Source organism: Cygnus olor, chromosome 1 (assembly GCF_009769625.2).
Source record: "Cygnus olor isolate bCygOlo1 chromosome 1, bCygOlo1.pri.v2, whole genome shotgun sequence".
Lineage (NCBI taxonomy): Eukaryota > Metazoa > Chordata > Aves > Anseriformes > Anatidae > Cygnus > Cygnus olor.
Genome location: NC_049169.1, coordinates 191,438,788 through 191,464,020, shown reverse-complemented (window position 1 = coordinate 191,464,020; position 25,233 = coordinate 191,438,788). Strand labels below are relative to the sequence as shown.

Sequence of the window (25,233 nt, the reverse complement as noted above, 5' to 3'; positions counted from 1 at the left end):
ACATTGCAGGACCTAAGGGGGACCATGGCCTGCTGGACATCAGACAGCTAAAATGACACTACATGGAGGCACCCACCCAGAGGTGCAGGTCTCCAGTACCTGGCCACCAAGCAGGAGTTTTTTTTTTCTTAGAAAAGCTGCAGTGAGGTCACCCCTGAGCCTTCACTTCCTCAGGCTAAACATAGAATCACAGAATCATTAAGGTTGGAAAAGACCTCCAAGATCATCTGGTCCAACCATCCCCTACCACCAATGTCACCCACTAAACCATGTCCCTAAGCACCACGTCCAACCTTTCCTTGAACACCCCCAGGGACGGTGACTCCACCACCTCCCTGGGCAACCCGTCCCAATGCCTGACTGCTCTTTCTGAGAAGAAATGTCTCCTCATTTCCAACCTAAAGCTCCCCTGGCACAACTTGAGGCCATTCCCTCTAGTCCTACCACTAGTTACCTGTGAGAAGAGACTGATCCCCAGCTCTCCACAACCTCCTTTCAGGGAAATGACAGATGTGGGAAGCCTGACTACCAGTGAAGACTGAGGCAAAGTTGCTGAGCACCGCAGCCTTCTCCATGTCTGTTGTTACCAGTTCACCCTTCTCATCCATCAGAGGGGGCACACTCTCCTTGGCCTCTCCTTTCTGAGCAATGTACCTATAAAATCCCTTCCTGTTGTTCTTTGCATCCCTTGCCAAGCTCAGTTCCATCCATGCCCTGGCTTTCTTTATCCTGTCCCTGCACATCCGGACTGCATCCCTGTGCTCTTCCCAGGCCACGTGTCCCTGCTTCTACTGCCTGTGCATTTCCTTCTTGTGCCTCAGTTTGACCAGCAGGTCCTTGCTCAGCCATCCCAGTTGTCTGCCCTCCCTGCCTGCTTTCTTACACAAGGGGGATGGAGAGTTCTTGTGCTCTAAGGAAAATGTCCTTAAAGAGTTCCCAGCTCTGTTCAGCTCCTTTGACCCTAAGGATGGCATTCCAGGGGATCTCATCCACTAGGTCATTAAAAAGCTGGAAGTTCACTCTTCAGAAGTTTAGGGTCCTGACTTTGCTCTTTGCCAGGCCCCTATTCCTCAAAATCACAAACTCAGCCAGGGCATGGTCACTGCAGCCCAGACTGCCTCCATTCCTGACCTCTTTAATGAGTTCATCCACATTGGTGAGCACCAGGCCCAGAAACACTTCTTCTCTGGTTGGTTTGTCTAATACCTGGACCAAGAAGTTATCCTCAATGTACTCTAGGAGGCTCCTGGATTGCTCGCAGCCTGCTGTGTGGCTTTTCCAGCAGACATCTGAGTGGTTGAAGTCCCCCACCAGGATGAGAGTGTGTGAGCATGATGCTTCTTGTAGCTGAAGCAGGAAGGCCTCATCAACAGGCTCCCCTTGATCAGGCAGCCTGTAGTAGACCCCAACCACAAGGTGACCTTTACGGGCCCGCTCCTTAACTTTTACCCACAGGCTCTCAACCCTGCCATGGCTGTTTCTCAGAGGCATCTCTTCACAATCAATCCCTTCCTTAACACAGAGGGCAACCCAACCCCACCCCTCCTTCCCTGCCTGTCTCTTCTGAAGAGCTTGTAGCCCTCTGTTCCAGTGTTACAGTTGTGTGATCCACATGTTCCAGGTATATGATCTGTCCCACCACTAGTGGCCCAGTTCAGAAATATATTTTTATTTGGGACACAGTTAAGCATGCATTTACATCTTAAATGTCTGTTTAAATCTTAACAATTTGAAAGCAGTTCTGGTATGCCTTTACCTGTGGTCCCATACTACTGCACAAAATAGCAAAGGCTGTTTCAACCATCAAGAAAACAGTCAGGATGGTTTCTCAAGGGCTTAGCAATACTAATGGGTCCAAAAGGCCTGGAGAAATTCTCTTTTCCACTCTTTTCAGGTGCAGGGAATACCAGGAAAAGTTGACAGGTGTTTGCAACTCTCACATAGAGGGCTATGAGGCAAACTTCCTGTGGTGTTTACCTGCCCTCCCCTGAGCTGCCACATCAGCCTGTACCACCCAGCCTCGTCTCACCTGAAAGGCATCTGCCTCTTGCTTGCCATGCTGCAAAGCCAGGCAAACTCACCCCGATGCCTGGGGGCTCTCATAACTGAGACTCCTATGGTCCCAGCCCAAAGGCTATAGAAATCAGCGCATTTCTTTCCTGTGGCTTCAATGATCTTGAGGTGACCTTGGTGTTGTTTCTTCCACTTCCCATCTTTTCTTCTCTATTTTCTCTCTGCTGCAAATTTTTACTGCCTTAAATACACTGTGAATTACGGCAACCAGCTACAGAAACCTGATTCTTTCAGAAGTCTGTGTTACATTCTGCCAGATAATTCATCTGTGCAAATCAGTCTGAAAACAGGAATTTAGCCCTGGTGAAATTAAGCTGAGAGAAATCAGGAAGAAAATACCATTTGAAATGTAGACGTGCTACTGAATTTTAAAAAGATGTGGCCATGATCTCAGTTAATCTGTTCCACCTATAACACTCTCCTATAAGTAATACAATTTTCTCTGGTTTTGCATGTCTTTGTAAACCGGCTGCAGGGGGACAGAGTCCATTTGACAGCTACAAAAGCTAAACCTCTTTATGCTTCTATTACCAGCCCCAAGTGCTACCTTTTCTTTCTATTTCAAACTTTGGGTGGCTGGATCAGGCTTATATCTGCTACGGGGGGACATGCGAGTGATGCATCCAACTGTTTTGTATTATCTGGGCAGACGAGAAGCATGGTAACAGCTTCCAGTTAGTACAGCTGGGGAGTTTACTGTGAATTAGGCAAACCAAGATGGAAAGTGTTGCCTTCTTTCCCAACCTCCTGTGTTGAAACACATTGAAACAAAAACAAAATCAGAAACAGAGAAAAAAAATACAGTTACAGTTAATTTTTCCTTGGGACAACTAGGTGACCTGTAAGGAACCATGCAGCCGTGTTTTACTTTTCATCTATAATTCTCAGATTTCAACTATAATTCTCAGGTGCAGGAAACTGGCACAAGAGAAGGGGCCAGTGTGTCCAACATCACCCTGGGTTCCCATCTGGAAGTCAAGGGTACAGCATGTCCTCTGTGACACTGCTAGGAAAAACACCTGTTTGAAAGGATGCTGATTTTGTTTCCATTTAAAACAGATCACAGTTGGTTTCCTATGCTCTTTCATATAACCTAACAAGTAATTGTTTAAGTGGTTTCTTCGATAAAGGTCTGAAAGATTACTTTGGCTGAAAGCTGTAAAATACTACAGTCAATTTACGATGAAAGCCATGAGTAGGAAGCAAGCTCTGTTGCACTGATTTCCACATATATAGCAAGCAGCAACTCCAGTGACCAGGCAGAGTGTGTGCAGACTGGAGAACTAAGCTAAGCTGCAAACATAACCTGCTGGATTTCCTGTTCTGCTATACCCGTGTAAATATTCAGCAATGTCACTGACTCCTACAGAGATTGAAGTTGGGTTAACTAATCTGTATGTGAGCCTTATCTGTATTATATGCAAGTCCACTAGAGTCATTTCCTTGTTTTTGAAGGGCATGGGATCGGACATTTGTACTCTTACTGAGTCAGAATCTGGCTTGGAGAGTTAAACTCAGCTTTTATGCTAAGGATGTTGCACGTAGCACATGGACTGCATACTGGACATCTGGGATACAAGTCTCGTCCTCCTAACAGTGAAGAACCGACTTTTTACTGCCACCTGAAAAAATACTGAATCATTTATTAAATTACTGTTATTAGAGCTGTCGGATAGGTAACAGTAAAAGACTGAGATTTTTTTTTTTTTTGCCTTTGCATCCCATTTCACTGCTGCCATGCAAGACATGCCCTTGCATACCAGCTGAATGAGGAAATGTTGTGTGGTGTAGCAGCAATTGAATTGTGGCTTTGTTTAAGGGAAACTGCTCAGTGTGGGGACCAGGATTTTGTACAGCAGTTAATGAACTTCCTATACTTTGAGTCCTCAGCTCTACCTGATTAGCTTGTGGTGCGAGCAAACAGGGCAGTGTTGCTCTGCTTTGTCTCACCAAAAACTTCAGTGGGTTCCCTGGAATGCATAAGGGATTTGGTTGAGGACTTCTTTTCCTCTGAGATGCCCATTTATCTCAGTCCTCTCAAGGTGCAGTAATTTTATAAATGACTGGGCTTCTGATCCCAGTTCCACTACTGATGGGAATTTATCTGCATCCCAAAAGCTGCCAGTGCCAGCCAGCAGGCTGAGACGAAGGGCAACCAGGCAGCACAACGCAAGCACAAGCTGCTACCGCCGTCACTGCTGAGGCTGTTTGATGGACACATTTTCAGCCCTCTCCAACCCCTCCAGAAACATTCTGTGAAATAACTATTAGTCCCCATACATCATCGTGTGGATTACATTTTTATATTTTCTAGGCTTTGCAAGTGAACAGAGGACATCAAGTACTAAATTCTCCTTCTGCATCAACTCCGGAGCAGCCAATGCTTTACAGATTGCCACTCTGTAGGTGATACGATATTGTTCATTATGTTTGGTGGGAACTGACACTACATTTTTCAGTGTTCAGATGTGATTTACCCACTGTGCAAGTACACGGCGAACGCTGCAATTGCCATTTCTTACTAATTATCTGGAAAAATCCACAGAGGGAATAAGAAACTCTCACAATAGCTCTTTAGCTAACAAGAAAAAGGAAAAGAGCATGAAAGGTAAAAGTACATCTCTAGAAATAAATAGAATATTTTTGACATCCATAAAAAAGCAGAACTAGGACCAGCAAATTGTTCTTCGCCCTCGAGGGCTTTGAGGAAAGAAAAGGGAAGGTTGGTCTCCCAGCGCAGGGTACTGAGTCAGTGCACAGAGCATGAAGAATCGTGCCCCAAGGCATCGCTGCTGAGGCAAAGCTGCTGGTATTTGAGGTGACTGAACAGGACAACAACAGGACAGCAACAAGAACAGGACAACACTTGCATTCGGGAGAGCACACCAGAGATTCCAAAAGGTCTGGTTCAGAAGAGGGATTGAAAATACCATTAATTAAGGTTTTAGCTATGTTCTTAATGTTGTGCCCATAATTTCAAAGACAAAATGTTCAGACTAAATTTCCCCTCGCTTGGCTACTGTTTCTACAAATTGGATTTGTGCATCACCACAAGTAAAGACCACAGGAACATTCAGAAGTGTTAAATGAAAGTAGAGCCAGGAAAGGAGCTCAGCTAAAAGAAAGGCTAAATTTTCGGGGGGGGGGTGGGTGGGGGGGTGGAACAGGATTACTATTATTATTTAGTTTTTAGGGCTCACCCATTTTCTTCTTTTTTTTTTGCTTCACAATCCTCTTGGCCAAATAACCTTAAAGACATAAGAAATTATAGCCCTAATTTTTTAAAATTGATTTTATATCCCAATTTTACACGTATTTAGAAGAATTGTTTTGCAGAAAATGAGTGATGAACGCTGGTTTTATTCACTGGCAGAGTCAGTGAAAAAGAAACTTCCTGACAGCATTGACCCCAGCCACCAGTCTCCCATTCAGGTCACTGCATTCTCCTTAATTTATTTGGAGTTTATCTGAAAGGTTTTTCAGCTCCAGACTTAGAGCAAGTTCATGCAGGACACCAACTGACAGCAGATGTAATCCGGACATAGACATGCCAAAATGTCTGCAACAGGCTGACAGCAGCCATCAGCAAAGACATAAGAGAAAACATATTTTCCTGTGCATTTTAATTACTCTCAGGAAAAAAAAAATCCTAAGTCTGGACCAATTTTAAAAGGAAGGTGAGTACTTGCCACAGGCACTCCTGCTGGTGAGTCAGGAAGGAGATATCACAAACTCCTTGATGCTTCTTAATGCCTCCTTGGATTTGCACAGAGCTTCAGAATAGGTTGTGGAGTCCCTAATCCTCAGCCCTGTTCCCCTGAGTCTACTGAAATAAACTTCACTGCCTGCTTTCATTATTTTCCTCTGATCTCCAACTTCCCAAAGGTGTGGAAGTGGGCTCTCTACACACACTTTTGGCTGAGGTCCCTGTTTTGGTGCCACGGTGTCTCCTCAGCTCCTGCCAACTCCCAGCTCCAAGCACAGGGCACCGTGGTCAAGTGAGGAGCTTGGCCTTCAGTGCAGATCAATCCCATTTCTAACTCTTGCTCTGGTGGGACAAAGCATGGAGATCTTACAGCGGCCTTCCAGTACCTAAAGGGGCCTACAGGAAAGCTGGGGAGGGACTTTTTGTCTGGGAGTGGAGTGATAGGACACAGGGGAATGGATTTGAACTAAAGGAGGGGAGATTTAGGTTAGGTATTAGGACAAAATTCTTTACTGTAAGGGTGGTGAGGCCCTGGCACAGACTGCCCAGAGAAGCTGTGGATGCCCCATCCCTGGAGGTGTTCGAGGCCAGGCTGGACGGGGCTTTGGGCAACCTGGTCTGGTGGGAGGTGTTCCTTCCCCTTGGCAGGGGGTTGGAACTGGATGGGCTTTAAGGTCCCTTCCAGCCCAAACCAGCCTATGATTCTATGACTTGTCCAAGGACAGGGGAGGGAGGGCCAGAAACAAAAACAGATGGGCCTTTAAAAGAAAACAGCACTGATGTATTTATTTTTTTCCTTTGGGGTGAGGGAGACAGTCTGAATCATATCTACTAAACAGCTGTACCTGGTTATTTTGTGAACATCATCCCTGTCCTTCTCCCTGAGCTGGAGCTTGTGGCTGTGACATCTTGCAGGCTGTGAGAGAGAAGGGCTTCAGATCTCTGCTGCCCACAGTCCATGCTTCACCCTGAGCCAAGATGCTTCAGATATCTGATTAGCGGCATCTTGCTCTGGCTCCTGAAGTTCTCCTCTGGCACATTTGACCTTTAATTCAGAAAAGAAACATTCAGCTTGGCCTTCTACCTTGGAAAGGATGCTGACACCTGCCACATACTTTCACTTGGAAGAGAAAGTAATTCCTGCTCTGTTTAATACAGTAGATTGCTGGGGTGACCCATGGGACAAGCTAGATGGATATTTTGGGAACTCTAATTCTTAACTAAAAGCTCAGCTTGGAAGGGCTGTCTGTGTTTGTGACTCTGCAGCTAGGCTGGTATTTATTTAGCTGCTAGCGTGTGAGAGCTGCTCTGACTCTAAACATGTTCCACAATATTCAGGGCTTAAAATATTCCTCTCTCAGACCGTGGTACTGCCTTTGACCTTGAGGAAGCCGGAGAGAAGCATAGAAGCAGCTGGAGAAAAAGGCTGGAAGACCCAAAGCTGGCTGCTTTGCCCATGTCCTTCAGAGACACAGCCACCTCCGGCAGTCAGGCCACCACCTACCTGACTTCCCCAGAGCCTCCTTCCCCAGCCTGGAGGGGAAGCAGCTTGGTGCCATGGCAGGGACTTCTCTAGGCTTGGGTGCTGAGGCGCGAAGATGGCTCGACCTGTGGTCATCCTTTTTGTTGCAGAAGGGCGTCCCAGATGTGCAGCCTGGCTACGGGAATGAACCCACAGGACCTCACAAGTCCAGGACGACCTCCAGCTGAGGACAGCTTCCATTGCACATCGCTGCCTCAGGGTCAGCAGGGGCTCAGGAAGCTCAGGCTGGTGTCACAAGGGCTTTGACAGGACACTGCCCTTGAACCACACACTGTATGGGAAGTGGGGACAATACAGAGTGGAAGAGTCATGAAGCAAAACATTGTCACTTGGCACAATCGAGTGTTGTTTTAAGCTGATTGAGACCTAATGAGTGATAATAATGAAGCTGTAAGGCTCCAGCACACAGCACATCACAGCCTGGTCTGTCTGCACAACAAGGGACAGCAGGGATGGAGCAGCGCATGGTGTGCTTCCAGTCCGGCTGTCTGCTAAAAGCCCTGCAGGAGAGACCAACACGAACCCTTGGGAGGGAGGAGAGCAGAGAGTAAACTGCTTTTCAGACACCAGCATGCTGCCACGTTTTTAAAGAGAGGATTACAAATGATTTTTCCTTGTGTCAAACAGGGAAACAAAGAGGAAGAACAGGCTGAAACAACAGGAGACTTGCTCACTCCCAACTGCAATAATGCAATTAAAACATTCACATGCTTTGTGATATAGTGATACATATCCTTGATGGCACTGGTTTTTGTTGATTTTTTTTTCTCCTATTATTAGCTTTGGGGATGATGGCTTATTATATGCATTTACTTCTCTGAGCTTTCTGACTGTCTTCTATGCTGAGCATGCAAAGACTTTTATGTAGGAAAAGAAACAGCAGAGATTCATCAAACATAGTGCTCCAATGTGATCAGTAGTGCTTAAGTAGTCCTGGTAGCCACATTTTCTGAGCATCTCATGGCCTTTTCTCAATGTATTTATTCTCAAAGCACTTCTGTGATGTAGGAAAGTATTTCTAAATCCATGTGCTGGAGGAATAACTAAAATATAGATAGTGAGGCCCATTAGCCTATCCATTATACCACATCTGTGCAAGTATACAAAACAGCTTGGGGACCCCTATCTGACCACCTGGTACGGTACAGCTTGCATCCATGTAGATGGCCTCTATCCAATAAAACTGAGTGGCCTCATCCAAACTGCCTGCAGGCCCAGGGCTGTGCTAACTTCACCTCCCTCAGCTACAAAGGGCCTCTAAGGGGTCCCATCTGATACTCCAAAGGATGCCTCAGAGATCAGCCACAGCAACAGTAGTGGCAAAACTGGAGAAATTCCACTTCTGAAATCCCCAAGGATGTCCTGGGTCCATCTCTGGAGAGCTTTCTGGGAGACATTCACCACCAATTCCACCGGCATTTACACTGCTGTGAGTCCACAGTGGTCACCCACAGGTGGCAATGCCACCAAAAGTGACAGCAGTTGAGAATAAGGCCTGCAGACATTATCCAAAATCAGCACACATCAAGAGGTCCTGTAAGCCACATGATCTGCCGGGTTATAGCAATGGTTTTCTGCAGTGAGTGCAGGTGCAGAACTAACAGAAACACAGCCTTGGCTGGTTTGCAAGTTACTGTAAGTGCAAGAAGAGAAGCATGCCATAACTTTGTTTTAGTTTAATGTAAAACCCATTAGCTGTTGCAGCTGAAGTGAACAGGGCTCTTTCCATAACTCCCAGAGAGAGTGTAACCTCTGTGACCAGCCATCATTTCTTTTAATGTTGATACCATCGTCGAAAGCTTTCTCTGTACAGAAAAACTGATCAGCATTTCATAAAGCCTGGCACAAAACCACCAAGCAGAGGGGAAGAATAAACCTCTATTGAAATCTTTTCTGATGAAATTATGTTCATCAAAGGGAGAGAAAATCTGGCAGGACAAATGAATTATTTTAAATATTTGTTAAGTTCTGTACTTCCTGAGAATAAAAAGGAAGAAATAGCACAAACAACAGGTGCAGAACATCGCACAGTATGGGTAATTAATGCCACCCTCTTTGACATTTCACGGATGTTGGGGTCCAGCAAAAAAAAAAAAAAAAAAAAAAAAGACATTTAAAACATAGTTTATTTGATTTGAATGTTACTCACTGAATAAAACAAGGAGTTCGGAGATAAATATGCAGAGAGTGTTTCTTTTTATATTTATATTTTTATGTATGTATATATAAATATAAACTTCCCGCAAGCATTAGCTGGAGCTCTTAAAAATACATGAGCACACATAAGATATCCTTACTCCAGCACCAGCTGGAGTTATTGTCGCTTTCAATAACAGAATTAAAATAAAACCTCCCAAAAGGCTCAGTTTCCTACGCATCTCCGCCAACAGAGCAGTGAAGTAAGAGTGCCATCAGGCCAGGGATGGGCAGCAGGAGGCACAGGAGGGTGTGAACCCTTCAGCCCAGCTTTGCTGCAAGAGGAAACAATGCCCTGAGGCTGCACCCTGAAGCTGCTTTCAGTCGAACCAGGCACCTCCAAAGCCAAGATTTTGCAATGGCATCTACTCAGCGTAAAATGCTATTTCACGTACAATGATCAGAGGAGTTACCAACAGCACAGAAGTAATTGAGTTTTTATCAGCTTTCTGGCACACATCGTGGTATCCCAAGTGTCAGAAAGCCAGACCTGAGGGAGCATAGCAAACGAGAGGAGACGTTTACCACTAATACATTATGGCTCCCAGATTCATTTTGTTACCTTCAAAACTATTCTCAGTGAAGCATGAGTAATCACTTATATTTTTCACTCTTTTATAAATGTAAACATTCTGTCTCAGAAGTGATACTCAAATGTTTATATAAAATGTCATTTTCATGGGCTACTTTATGAAGGGCTGTGTAATGAATTTTAAACTGTACTCCAAAAGACCACACAGAGCTTTATGGAGGTTCCCTTGAGGGCTTCCTTGAAATCTTCCTTGAAGGCTTCTGGAGAAAAATGAGGACATAAGAATAAGTTTGATCTTAAATCAGAGTCCATTTCAAAACAGGAAAATTCAAGGGTAAGATTCATCAAAGAACCTGAGAGCTTTGTGTCTGAAGGAAGAAGAAAGAGCCTCACGTGTTTCTGTGTATTTGACCTTAAACATGGAGATGACTTTCTTCCATCTTCTTTCATGCAATACAGTTGGTTTTTAAAAAATTTATTTTTACTTGGAAAAAAAACAATATCCATACTAATAATGCTCATAATACTGTGAGTGATTTTAGGGTAGCTGAAAAAGTAGAGGTAAAAATATACCAGAATTATTATTGATCCTGAAGAAGACCAATTCCCCTTCAAACTCCTTGGAGCTCTGGTAGAGAGTCCAGGTATCCAGCAATGTGCTGAGAAACACACGTGAGTCTCAGTGGCATGCAGCAGAACAGCAGGGAAACTCTCTGAGCCACTAGAGTTTCCCCAAAGTCAAACCACCAGGTTTCACCCCTCATACAGGGCATCATGCACATGGAAACCACTAGAGGTACTTAAGTGATCTAGTTTTAAACCAGCTCAGAGACGCTACTATGAACCTGAGTGAAGCCATTTTCTCAATCCAGTTAGAGACAGCTAAGCCAGGTATCTTACAAATTTCTGCCTAGCTGGATCAGAAGCAATCAAACAGAAGTCTGCATTTTCACTTGATGTTTTAAACTTCAGCCTGCTTCTGGAAACATAACTCTCAGCCAGCCAAACAATAAATCACAATAAGGAAAGAAGCATTCGTCTGCTCTCAAATAAAAAGAGGGTAAATCCCAGAGTATGACAAAATTTAAATTAAATTTTGTCTAGCCCTCAAAATAAGGACTGATGCAGGGAAGGCTGTTGTGACATCTAAGGCAAGGACCCGGCATTTTCCTAATATAGAAGCTTGCTGCCTGTGCAAAAATAGCAGATTAATCATACTGATTAAGCATGATGCAAATATACATGCAGTAATGCTAGCAGATGATCTTGAAAATGTATTAACAAAAAATGAGGCAAGAACAGCAAGTTTCATTCAGGCTTGCACTTTCAGATAACTGGATGAAACTTAACCTTATGCAAACCATCACTTGAGTATCATCCTCCTGCAACCGTAGCCTTCAGCAGCACATTTAGAGAAGTGAACAAAGAGGCGTGGTTCATGCAGCAATATGCCTAGAACCAGTCATGGTACACATTATGCTAATATTTTGGCAAGATGCTTATAAACTGTTAACAAGACCCGTAAGCTGAGCCCAAACTGCAAGGTTCTCTTTGAGTAGCAATATCTCTTGCAGAAAGAGGTAAGATTAAATTCATAGCCAGACTGATAAGGGAATGACTGTTTCTTGATTGAAAGTCTCAGTACTAACTACTAAAAAGCACTAGATATAAGAATAACTGGTTCTGTTTTGAGTAAGATCTAGAGAAGGCAAAGATGGAAGCCTTGTGATTTCTTCCCAGAACTCCCTCAGTTCCCTCTAACATGGCATTAGATTGCCCCAGGAACACACCACTCTGCCTCTAACAGGTGATAGCTCTAAGAAGCAGCCTGAAGATTTGGCTTTCCAAAGTAGAAATCCATTCCTCTGCTCAACAAGCCTGCACAGTTCAGTTCCTTGCCAACCAAACTCCCAGGAGAGTGCAGCTACCCGAGGATACAAAGCACCAGTCTCAAGGATATGAATATCAATCTCATGCAGAGCCCCTGAATGCCAGAACTCAGAACACAGGACAGTTAGCAGAGCCAAACACCACTAATGGACATGAGCTGAAATCAAAGAAGTTAATGATGCAATTGAGCAGCTCCTGTCATCCTCAAGTCTAAGGAGCCTGTAGCATCATGTGGATCTGTGACACCAAGCTCACTATTTCTTCCATCTGTCCCAGGAGGAAAGTGACTCTGCATTCATCCTCTCAGCAAACACCAAGACAGATTCGCCTCTAGTATGACAAATCCATCCAAACTCAATCAGTCAGCAACAAAAACTGGAGTCAAAAGAAGCAGATTCTGCACCTATTTACATACCACCATAGGCTAAGAGATTCATAGCATAGCTCCTGCCCAGCAGACCCCATCAAGTCAAGCCTGGCCTCATCTTCAAGAGCTGGATCTTGAGGATTTCGCAATAGAGGCTTGTCCCAAACTGGCCAGGATTTCATTAAAAGCAGGAACACGAGTGTTCTGGTACCGAAGGCAGATACATGGCCCTGACTGTTTTCCCCACCTCCCTAACTCCTGCTGGGTCTATAATTGTGCTAATGTTTCGTTACCGATGTGCACCTCTTTAGGACACAGTGTGGGTGTTTCTGGTGGAACCTCCACCACGATCTGTGGAGTTCTTTCAGGCATTTTCACTCAGCAATTCACTGAACTCCACCACCTCTGGGAGCTGGGGCTACACTTGTTAGTCAGACCGCGTTGCGGCCTACACCGAAGGCGTATCACTCCTGGGGCCTTTGGTGCAGCCAGTGCGGCAGGCCCTCAGCACTTCCCAGAACAGTGGCCCTAATAGTGTTCGTTTCCATTTGCCACAAGCAGTGAGGCAGAAGAGCCTTCCCTGTGCTGCACGTGTTTATGGACAAGTGTAAATCATTCTTACCTGACACCTGTGAGGGCTGAAACATCACCAAGTCCTCATTTACTGAAAACCCACATGTGACTGCTGACAGAGGGGCTGCTATCCATCCTGCACTATGTACCTTCTTCCAGATCTGCCCTAAATTCATTTTGGACTGTAATAAAAAATGGCAACTTTATTTTTAATTGAACCAGGATGGTGGTCACAATATATTATAGTTAATGTGGTGTGTAGACGCTGAAATACAGGAATATCTGGGGGAAGTTCAAGACATTTACATAATTAATCACCCTTTTTAGGGTAGATCTAGCACAGTCCAAGTATATTTGGGCTAGGAAAGGACTTCCGAGCTGTCTTTTAACCTCCACCTAAGATGCCACCCTTTCATAATGTGTTTTGCATAAGTAATTTTGCAAATTGCACATTGTCGCTTACACAGCAATCAAGCGAGCTAATTTTCAGTGGAGCATACTAAAAAATCAGATTGGAAATCATTATGCCTCTTGAATGTGCTAATCTTCGCACCCTGTGGCTTTTTAATAGATGGTGAGATTTCACCCAACAACAGTGTGTCTAAACAGTAACAAATCTTCTAATAACACAGAACCAAACCTGCTCGATGCCACTCTGCCTTGGGTTCAACAGCCTCAAATGCTCAAGCAAATTCAGACCGACTACAAATAGAACAAACACCAAGTAAAAGCAACAGCGGTAGCTAAAATTAACCTGACATTTCACGACAGAAAAAGGGAACCAGTGTCAGGGCCTTTTCCACATCCTGGCTCTCAAACGCTAAGCAGTGCGCCATGGTTTCAGTTTGTTCAAAGCATTGCCTCTCGCTGCTTTTAGAGAAAAGCTGTCATTCGTCACAGACCACCTACAATATGGCTAACCCTAAATTTTGAAAGGCACTAGTGGCATACTTAGAATTGCTATTAATTATTACTTGGAATTAGTCAAAATCAGGGAAATTGGCTAGAAAACTGCTCGATGTTCATAAAAATGAATTGTACAGTTTACGGTATGCATCCTTGTGCTAGTACAGGCTGGGCCATCAGACCCAAAGAGCCTACTGTCTGATGGGGAAGAGGCAGATGGGAAACAGTTTTGACTCCTGGGGAAAAGTTTAAAGAACTGAAAAAAATTCTCCACTCCAAATCAGGATAAGAAGTCTTCATGTCAGTTTTAAAAAAGATGAAATGACTTGGGCTTAAAAAGAGATTTCAATTCAGTTTTGATGATTTTGTTTTCTCACCATCCAGTTTCAGTAGAAAAGTCATTTCAAATGAGAAAAAAATGGGATTGTCTACATATAAATCTTGAAATATTGCATTTCAGATCTCCAAAATCAATGGTTGGTCAGATCACATGTCTCTGACTGTGGCACCCATCTATCTTCACCTGTTCTAAATTAGGAGGTATGAAGGGGACAGATCCTCTCTGCATTTTGTGTCTGTCAACACCTAAGACGGCAAGTCCTTGATCTCGCACTAATAAGCTTGTAGGCATAACATTAACACAAATAACAAATTATAATCAAATAATTGGAAGAAGCAGAAGAATTGTGTCTCAGGTTACATGTGAACTGTGGTTATTAGTAGTATCATAACACTAATAAAATCAAGGAATAATCAAAATGGTATGGATTACCACAAACACAAGCACTGTTTGCAGACACTCATGCATTCTCCCACACCCCTAATGTCAGTTTGGTCATTTGCATTTTCTTTATATTACCTTCGGCCTCAGACAGCTCTCTCCTCTTGAAGTTTGTTCCGTTTTTATCAAAAAAAATGTTCTGAGTTTCTTACAGATTGACATATGAACAATTGGAAGATTCAGAAACAATTATCCCCCATAAGATGTATGATAGTAATAAGGAATTTTTTATGGAACTATTATAAAGCATTTAAGCAGTTTATAAAAATAGAACTGAAAAGAGTAATATTTCTGAACACTGAGCTACAATGGAGTACATTTTTAGATCCACTTGCTTTTTAGATATATGTAAAAATCCTCTCAATATTCCTCCCCCACCCGTGAACTTGAAAATTTACTCCACCACATCAAGAATGAGGGCAATACCTTCTTAAACTAGCAGTCTAGTAAGTTTCTTAACAGCACTTTTGGCATCTTATTTTTGTGAGCATCTTTTTAAATAATTGTATATATCATCAAGAATCTACCAGCACGCTTTTGCTGATGTGGTGTTTGCTGATTTTGATGCTCTCTATGCAGGCACTCTGGCTCTCTGACATCCAGTGCCAAGCTTTACAGCACACCGCTGTGTGGGGTGTGATTCAATTTTTTGCTCTGGTGGTGATGTAATGGAAGAGGGCTTTTCCTCTGCTTAAGTTCCCCACTCACTGTCCTAAAAGATAAGTTCGGGTTCCCACAGCATACATTTAATGCCATGTAGTCTCTCTTCCACCACATGCTTAGTTTCAAGTTCCTTATTATGAGAACTACATGAACCAAATGGAAGGAGCCCAAAGAGGAACAAAAAGGATGATTTAAGAACAAACAATGCTAAAGGAAACAGTGGGCTTGTTTCGCCAATAGAAGATGAGAGACGGCATGACAAATATCAAATAAGGGTAAAGGGTGTGACAAACAGGAGAGGAATAAGCTGCTTACCATACATGTCCTGTAGATGAGACAGAGAGAAACAGCTTTGGATATAGGTTAGACTTTAGGGGCGGTCTGTTCCACTCAGCTCTAAACACCATACTGTAGGTAACTGACTCAAGCTCCAGATCTCCACTTCCAGCAGAAACTTAGAAACCTACAGTATTTGTAGATATATACCTGGAGACCTCTACACTTTAGAAAATTAATCCCATGCTGAGTACTTGAAAAATTCCCAGGGAAATGGTTCTAATAGTACGAACAAGTAAGTGCTGGAGCATTTTGTCTATAGAGTGTATGGCATCTCCATCACCAGATGTTCTCAAGAAGAGCTAGGACAAACACATTTAGAACTAATTTAGGTGAAGATAATCTTGCTGTGGAGCATAAAGGGGGGCCAAATGATGTCTCTTGTCATCCTATTTTCTGTGATTTCTATGATTCTGCACATAAGGATGTACAAAGGTGGCCAAGGATGTGGGTAATAGACCCCAAAAGGCTCAAAGACTGGAACATTAAAAAGGTGAACTGTCCTGGTTTCAGTTAGGACAGAGTTAATTTTCCTCCTAGTAGCTGGTAGGGTGCTATGTTTTGGATTAGGATGAGAAGAGCGCTGATAACATGCTGATGTTTTAGTTGTTGTAGAGCAGTGCTTACACCAAGCCAAGGACTTTTCAGCTTCTCACTCTGTCCTGCTAGCGAGCAGGCTAGGGGTGCAGCAGGAGCTGGGAGGGGACAGACCCAGGACAGCTGACCCAAACTGGCCAAAGGGGTATTCCATACCATCTGACGTCATGCTGAACAATATATAGGGGTGGTTAGCCGGGGTGGGGGGGCTGGCTGCTCGGGGATAGGCTGGGCATCGGTCAATGGGTGGTAAGCAATTGCATTGTGCATCACTTATTTCGTACACATTATTATTATTAATACTATTATTATTATTATTATTGTTATTATTATTTTCCTGTCTCAATAAACTGTCTTTATCTCAACTCACAGGCTTCACTTTCCCGTTTCTCTCCCCCATCCCAGAGAGGGAGGGGGGAGGGTGAGCGAACGGCTGTGTGGTATTTAGCTGCCAGCCGGGCTGAACCACAACATGAACGTATAAAGCTGTTATTGCCTCCTGAGCAATCTATATATACTGGAAACTGTTCCATTAGTTCAAAAATTGTTACAAAGGGAAATCAGAGTGAACATAACTCAGAGGAGGATCTGAGAACCTGGATGCTCAGTTGCAACTATCGTGCTATTGCCATCTCAAATGCAATGAATAAATATATAAATATGGAGATGGTTCAGTGCTTGCCTGTTTTCAGAACTTTTTTTCAAAAAAAGGGGCAGAACATTTATTTAAATTGAAGGAAGAAAGAAAGTAGAGATTCTTATCTGTCAGGAGATGATGCATAAAGAACAGCAACTACGAAGAGAGAAGATATTACCGCTGTCTCATTAACAATAGGCAAAAGCACTAAGAAAATGGTAACATCATGTACTTAGCAGCTTTTGGTCAAATTGCATAGTTCCTGAAAAAATAAATTCTCACTGCAACCAAAAGCCATTTTGTTCGCCTGTGGAAGCTGTTCTGCTGTGTTCAGCCCTGAGCCATCGTGAAGCAGAAATATGCATGGGAAAAAAAATCAGGAAAGAAAATGCTAGCGTTGACTCTTCTTTTGCGTCAGTAAGATCAGAATTTAGCAAAACAAAGGAAACAAAATTGTATCACTTTAACTTGTAAAAGCACCAACCAGCTACAGCACTGAGCTATAAAACTTACAATAAAAAATACTGTCAGGTGAAACCACAGAAGATGACTAAGAGGCTGCAGAAGGACAGAAAAGTTTGTTCCTCTGCAGCAGTCTGCCAGTTTTTGCCATCTGTCAAATTTACCAATAGACAAATTTTACTTACAAATTCACCGGGACGCTTTGATTTGATTTTTTTTCAAAGATACCAAGTTTCAAATTTGTTACACGCTTTTCAGAAAACATTCCTAGTTTTGTGGCAGGTGAATCTCCTCTCCCCACCTCCCATAAGCAATGCTTACCCCAGAGGAAAGCCACAATTGCAGTACGCCCCAAAATATTAATGCCACAATTAAATGAATCAAAGGACCAGCTGCTGGAGCAAGACACAGCCCTCTTCTGGTTTGGGCACTTGAGTTTCCTGCACATGAAATCCAAAGTATAGCATTATTTTTACAGAATCTGGATGTTGGTGCACAAACCTCCTTGACATGAGAGCCCAGTCCTGGACAGAATTTATAGGGACAAGCAGGTTTAGTTTCACTGGAAATTCTAGTTGACTTTGGACTATCTGAAAATTATCACCCAAGCAGTTGTTCATTTTAATTTTTGGCGTTTAAAATATTTTAAGATAAACTAAAGGAAATTTCAAAGATTTTTTTTCTCCTAACCATGGAATCAAAAAACCCAAATAAAGATGGAAACTCAAATTATTTTACATAATGAAAATTCTGTAAAACTTTTCCATCTAAAAGTGCTCCATTTTTAAAGGATTTTGACTCCAAACTTGAAACACTATAGCAACTATTTTTGTTCAAATTTGCATTGCTTCAATACACAGACACCCAAAATAAAAAAAAGGGATGAAGGCATTTCACTCTCCCATCATCCTTCTTTGCCTTATCTATTAAAAGCAACAGACGAATATATGGGGTAATAAAGCCCTTCCTAAAGGAAGGACAAACCCCATACACTGGGTTTCTTCACCACCTTCTCCCAGCACTCTCCCCAGCCCAAAGGGGACCTTTGGCATGAGGAACACCCCCAGCACCGACGTTCCTCTGGCTATGCCGTGCCTCACAGCTTCCCAACAAGCTCGAGGTGCCTCCTGTCCTTTCTGGGCTCCAGAAGCCAACGTGCACACATCCTGCTAAGCGAAAGCCCATCAGCATTTTCCGAACATCAGATTCCTGCTTTCCTGTTCTCTGCTAGGAAGAAGATTCCCCTCGGTTTTCAATCATGCCCCTGGATATGCTGACAGTGAGTAATTCTCCTTCCTGCTGGTGCTGTGGAATTTTTGCAGCCCGCGCCTCTGACCTGCCCTGACCCACTTCAGGGATCCCCCAAGCGATGGCTCCCAGCTGCAGGAAGGAGCTTGCATTTGCTCGATTCACTCTCCCACAGGCACAGCCAGGGAATTACTTCTCTGGCTCCCCCATCCCAGCGTTACTGACACATCTCATGGCTTCAAAAAGCCTCAGGGTTTTGCTTGTTTTTTTCACGATGAGGGGGAAGGTGATAATGCAGGCCACGCTTGTCTGCATCCACAGATGTATGAGGCAGCCCTTTTTTCTTTCTTTTTTAACTAAAAAAAAAAATGCTGACTCGTCAAAGGCAGATTTCTGCCTCCTGCTTATCCTTTTGATCACCTCCCAGTCTCACTGTCTCCCACAGTGCTGTAAGGTTGCAGGAGCAGAGCCCTGGACAAGTCGAAGTGTTTCAGAGCTTTCCCAGTAAACAGGCTAATAAACATTAAAGGATGAATGTTCGCACTGGGACACGGGTCTTAGCCCAGCCCCGTATCTTTCTCTGGCAGCAGCCAGCTGAAGAAGTCCTCTGCCAAGCACAAGAACCAAACAAACAGAAAAAGCTCCAGCAGGGAGCTTACGGCTCAGCGCTGTCTTAGGGACTTGCTGAAACAGAGATCTCTGCTCCTCGGTTTTCAATAGCTCTAGAGGGATTTTTATTCCATGAATGACTCTGCTTGTTTCTGGAAAACATTGGTAGTTTCAGGGAATTTCTCCTTCTGTTACTCTGAAACCTGACATCTGACAATTTCATCTGATGCTCCCTAATTTCTGTATGAAGAGGGACAACAAATAGTTACGCCCTATTGATATTTTTCATGCCATCCATGGTTCACAGGTCTCTCTCATACCCTCACCTGGCTGTGTGTCCTGTGCAGGCTGAAGATTGCCTATTCAGTCACACCTCACGGAGAAGCTGCTCCACATCCCTGACCATCCGCATCACTTTTCCCTCTTTCTACTGTGTCTCTTTTGAGATACAGAGGTGAGAACTGCTTGGAGCATCCAAAACCCTGGAGCACCATACACGTGTACAGTGGCATAATGATGCTTTCTGGTTTTTATTCTTTTTTAATACCGATTTCCTTCAGCCACTGTTGAACACTGACATGTTCATTATAACCCCAATGTCCTTTGCCTCACATGAAGTCAATAGTTCTTCATCAATGGATTTTAGTTTTTATGACCTCAAAAAAAAATAAATCATGGAATTTTTTCCCCTTTATTCCCTGCTTCTTTTTCCACATTGCTACATATACGGTGGTCAGCACAGGTGCAAGTACACAGACCTGTGCAGGTAAAAGAAATGGGAAATACATATTCTGTGCAGAAAAGCACACTTTTAATATTTAAGAGGAAATAAGTACATAAAGAAAATCTCCATTCTTTGAAAGGATAAAATGGCCATCCAATTTTCCAAAGTTAGCTTTAATGGGAAAAAATGTAGGTTTAATCTCTTAATGGACATTGTCTTTAAAATCTCCACAAGTGATGTATTCAGCGTTGGCATTTACCGCAATAGCATTTTTATTCCAGGGTGCCCAAAATGTGCCTGGGTCTACACTCACAGACGTGCTGATTTAAGGCTGTAGCAGCAAAAGTTTGTAGAAGCAAGTAATATCTACTTAGACTAGATAGCCTGGTCAGAAAATAGAAAACCTATCATGCATGCTGTCTGTTGATCAGATCTAACAAGTAAACAAATGGCCATTGTTTTTGGTATAAGCTATTTATGTTAAATTGAAATGCGTAAGTGGGTATTAAACTACATTTTTGAATTGTAATTCAGTTTTAATTTAAAATTTAAAAGAAAATGCTACCTAGAAAATAAATAACACATCACAGTTCCCATTAAAAACTCCTATGAGCTCCTGGCAGAGAAAATAGGGGAATTTAGGAGTGTGTGCATGAGCTAGGTCTGAAATACCAATAACATTTTACAAATGGAGTGATTTTATCTAGCATATGTCCAAAGAACATCAGATTTATGTTAACATTATGTAGGGTTTATGTGGAATGTGTTTGAATAGACTGAAACAGTCATCTAAATAATTTTTACTGCATGTTTGGCTCACATGAAATTATCAGTTACCTCAGCAGCTAACTGCTGTACAAGTCACCAACTCGTGTCTCTTGCGGGCTGCCAAGAAAATGAGAAAAGCTTGGGTCTTTGACTATACTCAAGAGAAAAATGGGACAAAACATTTTTTTGCCCTCCAATGGGCACAGGAATGACTGTGGATCCTACTTGAAAAGAAAACAGAATGTACAATGGGACTGGATAAATGAATGGTGATTAATGAGGAGCCTCAGAGTATGTGTAATCACAGAAAAATACCTCTGCGATGGACTTGGATTAGTCACCTAATCCATCCTCCAATTCCAATGCCAGATCAATAATACTTACTACTTGTCCAGCACATCCTTAAAGACATCCAGTAATGGAGACACTACTACACCCTCTGTAACATAAAGCTGTGCCTCACTAATGTTACCATTAAAAAAGCTTTTCCTCCGTGATGCAATTTAGATCCATTACACCTTACTCTACCTACCCAAGAATAGATTATTCCCTTCCTCTTTGCAATGGCATGTACTTAAAAGTACATGACAACTCTTAGCATGTCTTTCCCCTGCCCTCTTTTATTTAGTCCAACAGCTCCAGCTCCTTTCGTCTTCCCGACCCTCTGCTTGTTCTTGTTGCCACCTGCACTGTCTCCTGTTGGCTCCCATCCTTCCTGGGCTATGGTGCACAAAACCAACCCTTCTGCTGATATCCTACCAATACTGCAGAGACCATGGATCGCGTCCTGCACGTACATCTTCCTGGGATGTTTCCTATTTTTGCCACGGAAGCACATTGCTGATTCATGTTAAGCTCATGGCTTACAGTAGACTCCAGATTTATTTCTGAATGGTTACTTTTTCACCAGTTGTTCTTCTTCCTGAGTTTGTGCAATTTTTAATACCTGCCTAAGTTAAGCAGCTTGCTTTTGTCCTCCCCACAAGTTATGCCTTGTTTTTTAGACCAGTTTTGTATTTCTCAAGACGCTACCCTCCTCCTCCAGCATGTCTGCAATTCCTCCCAGAACTGAACAGAACCAAATCTAGATTCCTAGAGGATCTTACGTGGTGTATCCATTTTGACACAAACCCTTGACACATACTCTGTACGTATGGTTATCTAACTTTTTCAGCCCCAGTTCCATAGCAGCTCTGCACAGACCCCGTTTCCCTAGCTTTCTATGAGCATACCAAGGTACAGTATCAAACAACGTGACATTACATCTTTGCATGACTCAGTTGCTGTGGTAACATAAATTAACAAAATGTACATTGTCGTAGCAGCTTTGTCATAGCAAGTATGTAGGCTTTTCTACGCAAATCATGGCAGAAGCAGCACAAGGATCTGAGATGAAAATGTAACTGGACAAAATGTGGTGGCTGAAAAGGGAAAATAATGACAGTGGGAGGCTAAAGCAAGAGCTGACGAATCATCTAGGTGTTTTAAGGATGCCTGTTTGGAACCAGGGACCACAACTGTGTTTTAGTGAAGAAAAAAAAGGAAAGGATGAGGGTCTACTTGCAAAAAGTACTCAAAATATTGAAGCAGGTGGCCAGTGGGAAATAGACTTACCATTTAGGATCTTAAAGTAAAGCAGCAGTTATAAAATAAAGGCAACAACCACTAACAATCGCACTGCTGAAATCCATTATCTGCTCTGGCACATCTGATGAGAACAAGCCGGATCAAGAGAGTTTTGAGCAAGGACTAACTGAAAGAAGTGGACTGGTGTGGAGGAAGGCACTTAACACAGGTTTCCCAGGACAAGAGGGTGAGTAGGTTCACTTACAGGGCAGCTTGTTGGACAACTGCAGGAATAAAAGAGGCATTTTCTATCTAACAGGCAGAAAATATTCAAGTCATGGAAAAAAGCTGTAGCTAGTACGGGGAGAGCAGACATGGCAGAATAAATGCACAGCACATTTGAGAAAGTAAACAAACTCTGAAAATATTAATATGCACTTTTTAATTAAAAAAAAAAAAAGCAGCTGTGATGCAAAGTTGCTAAAGCCAACCTGACTTAACAGAGATTCACAAAGAAGGCAAGGGAAATTAGAGTTAACATGTACAGGAAGACAGATGGTTTCAGAGAAAATGTACTGTTTATAAACTTATCTGATTCTGTATTGTTACATTATAGTGATGTAAGTACAGATTCTGGAAATGAAGGAGATTCTGGTTCCAGCACGGGGCAGCTGGTCCTGTTTTCCCTCTTCTTTTTTAAGCACTGATTATGCTCACGAGTGCATTGTCAGTTATTAATAACAACTTTTTCCTCCGTTTACGTACCAGGAAAGGGTTGTGCAACATGTGAAAGTCCTGGACGAGCTACTGAAGTCCTGAGTTTCATCAAAACCTGAAAAACAGTGGTGTGGGAAGAACAGTGAACATGTAATGGGGAAGCAAACTCAGAGGGAGAAGAGAGGCATCGGAAGTTCTGGAGGCGTATGAATTCCCAGCACCTGACTGTCCTACCAAGAGGAAGACTTTTAACTCCTACAACGTTCCCTTCCAGGTACTGCTGCTATATTTGGGGTTTGCGATCATGGGACAGAGAAATCTTGGATTCCGACTCCCACACTTCTATTTTAATTTGGAAGCAACTTGCTACTTAAGTCAATAGAGAGGAAATGGGATTTTGCCAATAAGCAACCCAGTGACATCAAGCAGCTCATTTCATTTAAACTCACGTTTGAGCAAACTTAACTCACGCTTACAAAGAGCACATTTAATCAGTTACAAAGGTACTGGAGGTTTACATAATCTGAAACAGGAGATGAGGTCAAAAAGATCTTTTAGACAAACTCACTGGGAACTAGAGTTTACTAAGGAAAAAAGTTAATGTGAAACTCTCTTGTGACTTTAAGTAGTTTCAAAATCAATTCCAGTCTCTCTCTCTTCTTCTGATAATTGCAAATCATTTTCTTCAGTGCCGCAGTGCTTTTAACTGACTCATACACTCCTCAATCACCAGCAAAGCCTTCCATAATAAGCAGCAAAGTGGAACTGCAAGTGTCTAATTCTTTAGTCTTGCTTTCACTAATTTCCTCTTCTAAATTAATATTCTTAGTTGCATTTGGACACCACTCTGACATTTCTGAAACAGCATCAGCATGTCTGGGACTAAGGGTACAAGCATTGTCTTTTTTTTAGTAGAGGTCTCAAACTCTGCACAGCCAAGGAGTAAACCACAGCCAGCCTCTTGCACCAAGCCGAATCTTCCAAATCATGCTCAAGCAAACTGGGGATGAGATACACTGAGAAATTGAGCAAATCTTGTGCTGAATAGTAGAATAGACAAAATCATGCCATCCTGCTTATAGACTCTGTCAGCTCTATGAGGGAAGCTTTATTGAAATATATATAGGAAAGTGACATGGCTCTGTTTCTCTAGAATGTTCTAAGTAAATCTATCACGTTTTATTGGAAAAACGAAACCTGCAGAACAGCATTACAGGCTGATATTTCTGCACAGGATTTATTACATGCAAAATTCATAAATGTAGCCCATTTTCTGCTGGGTGCCCGAAGAATTTTTTACAAACTTCAGTAGTAGAATACAAGTAGGCATTGGAATGGGCTGCCCAGGGAAGTGGTTGAGTCACCATCCCTGGAGGTCTTTAAAAGACGTTTAGATATAGAGCTTAGTGATATGGTTTAGTGGAGGACTTTTTAGTGTTAGGTCAGGGGTTGGACTCGGTGATCTTGGAGGTCTCTTCCAACCTAGATGATTCTGTGATTCTATGAGTGACTAACGATTACATACATACACACTTTGCGCCTGTGAGTAGCGATGGCTTTATGTCATATCGTGTATACGCTCAGTCAGCTAGCAAGCCACAACCGCAACATCAGCGCTTCATTCATATCTTCTAACCACCTTCCTGGCGCGCAGCCACGTCTGCACGAACACAGAAGGCACAGTAGGCTGGTGCGAGGTAGATGGATTACTTCATCTCCACACAAGTAACAGCGGGGTGGGAGGAAACACCTCCTATTTAGAACATGGGACGGAAACTGAGCTTTCTACCAACTCTGCCACAGACTCCGTTTGCGGTCCTTGCCAAAGAGCTCTTCCATCTCTGCTCCTCCACCTGTAAAGCCAAGGACAGTGAGGTACGAGGAGACTCCGGTCGCAAAGCTCTGTCTGTCAGCACCTCGCCGATGGCAGCCGGGCGGGCCTGGAGGACCACACGCCCAGGCCGTGCTGCTGCCATGGCCGGGGGGGTTCAGCACGGAGCCTCCCCTCCAGCGCTGGGGTAACGTGTGGGTGCCTCGGGGGCGGCACCATGGCACCCACCGCCAGCCTCGCCCGGTCCCTCACCAGCAGGTGCCGCCCGGCAGGAGGAGGAGGAGGAGGAGGAGGAGGAGGAGGAGGAGGAGGAGGAAGAGGAAGAGGAAGAGGCGGCGGCTGGGCTCGGGGGCCAGGCGGGCTGAGGCCATGAGGCGGGCGGTGGGCGAGGTGCCGGCGACCTTGGCGGGGCGGGCCGGCCTCCGCCCCGCATGGCGGCCAGGTGGGTGCCGGGGGGACTGGGGGGCGGCGGCGGCGGCCATGGCGGCAGCGGCGGCCCCGGGGCCGC

At 43.6% G+C, this 25,233-nt stretch overlaps 1 protein-coding gene across 2 annotated transcripts in view; it reads left to right on the top strand.

The window, feature by feature from the left end:
* The first annotated feature begins 24,335 nt into the window (after positions 1–24,335).
* Positions 24,336–25,233, top strand: part of ZC3H12C (zinc finger CCCH-type containing 12C) — a 45,912-nt gene continuing 45,014 nt past the window's right edge. Inside the window, exon 1 of one of the 2 annotated variants that reach the window (XM_040544085.1) lies at positions 24,336–24,769. In XM_040544085.1, the coding sequence (XP_040400019.1) occupies positions 24,659–24,769 (111 nt within the window). In that variant the 5' untranslated portion in view covers positions 24,336–24,658. Of the gene's footprint in view, positions 24,770–24,794; positions 25,168–25,233 lie in introns of those variants that run through there. The other variant, XM_040544087.1, reaches the window with a different exon arrangement.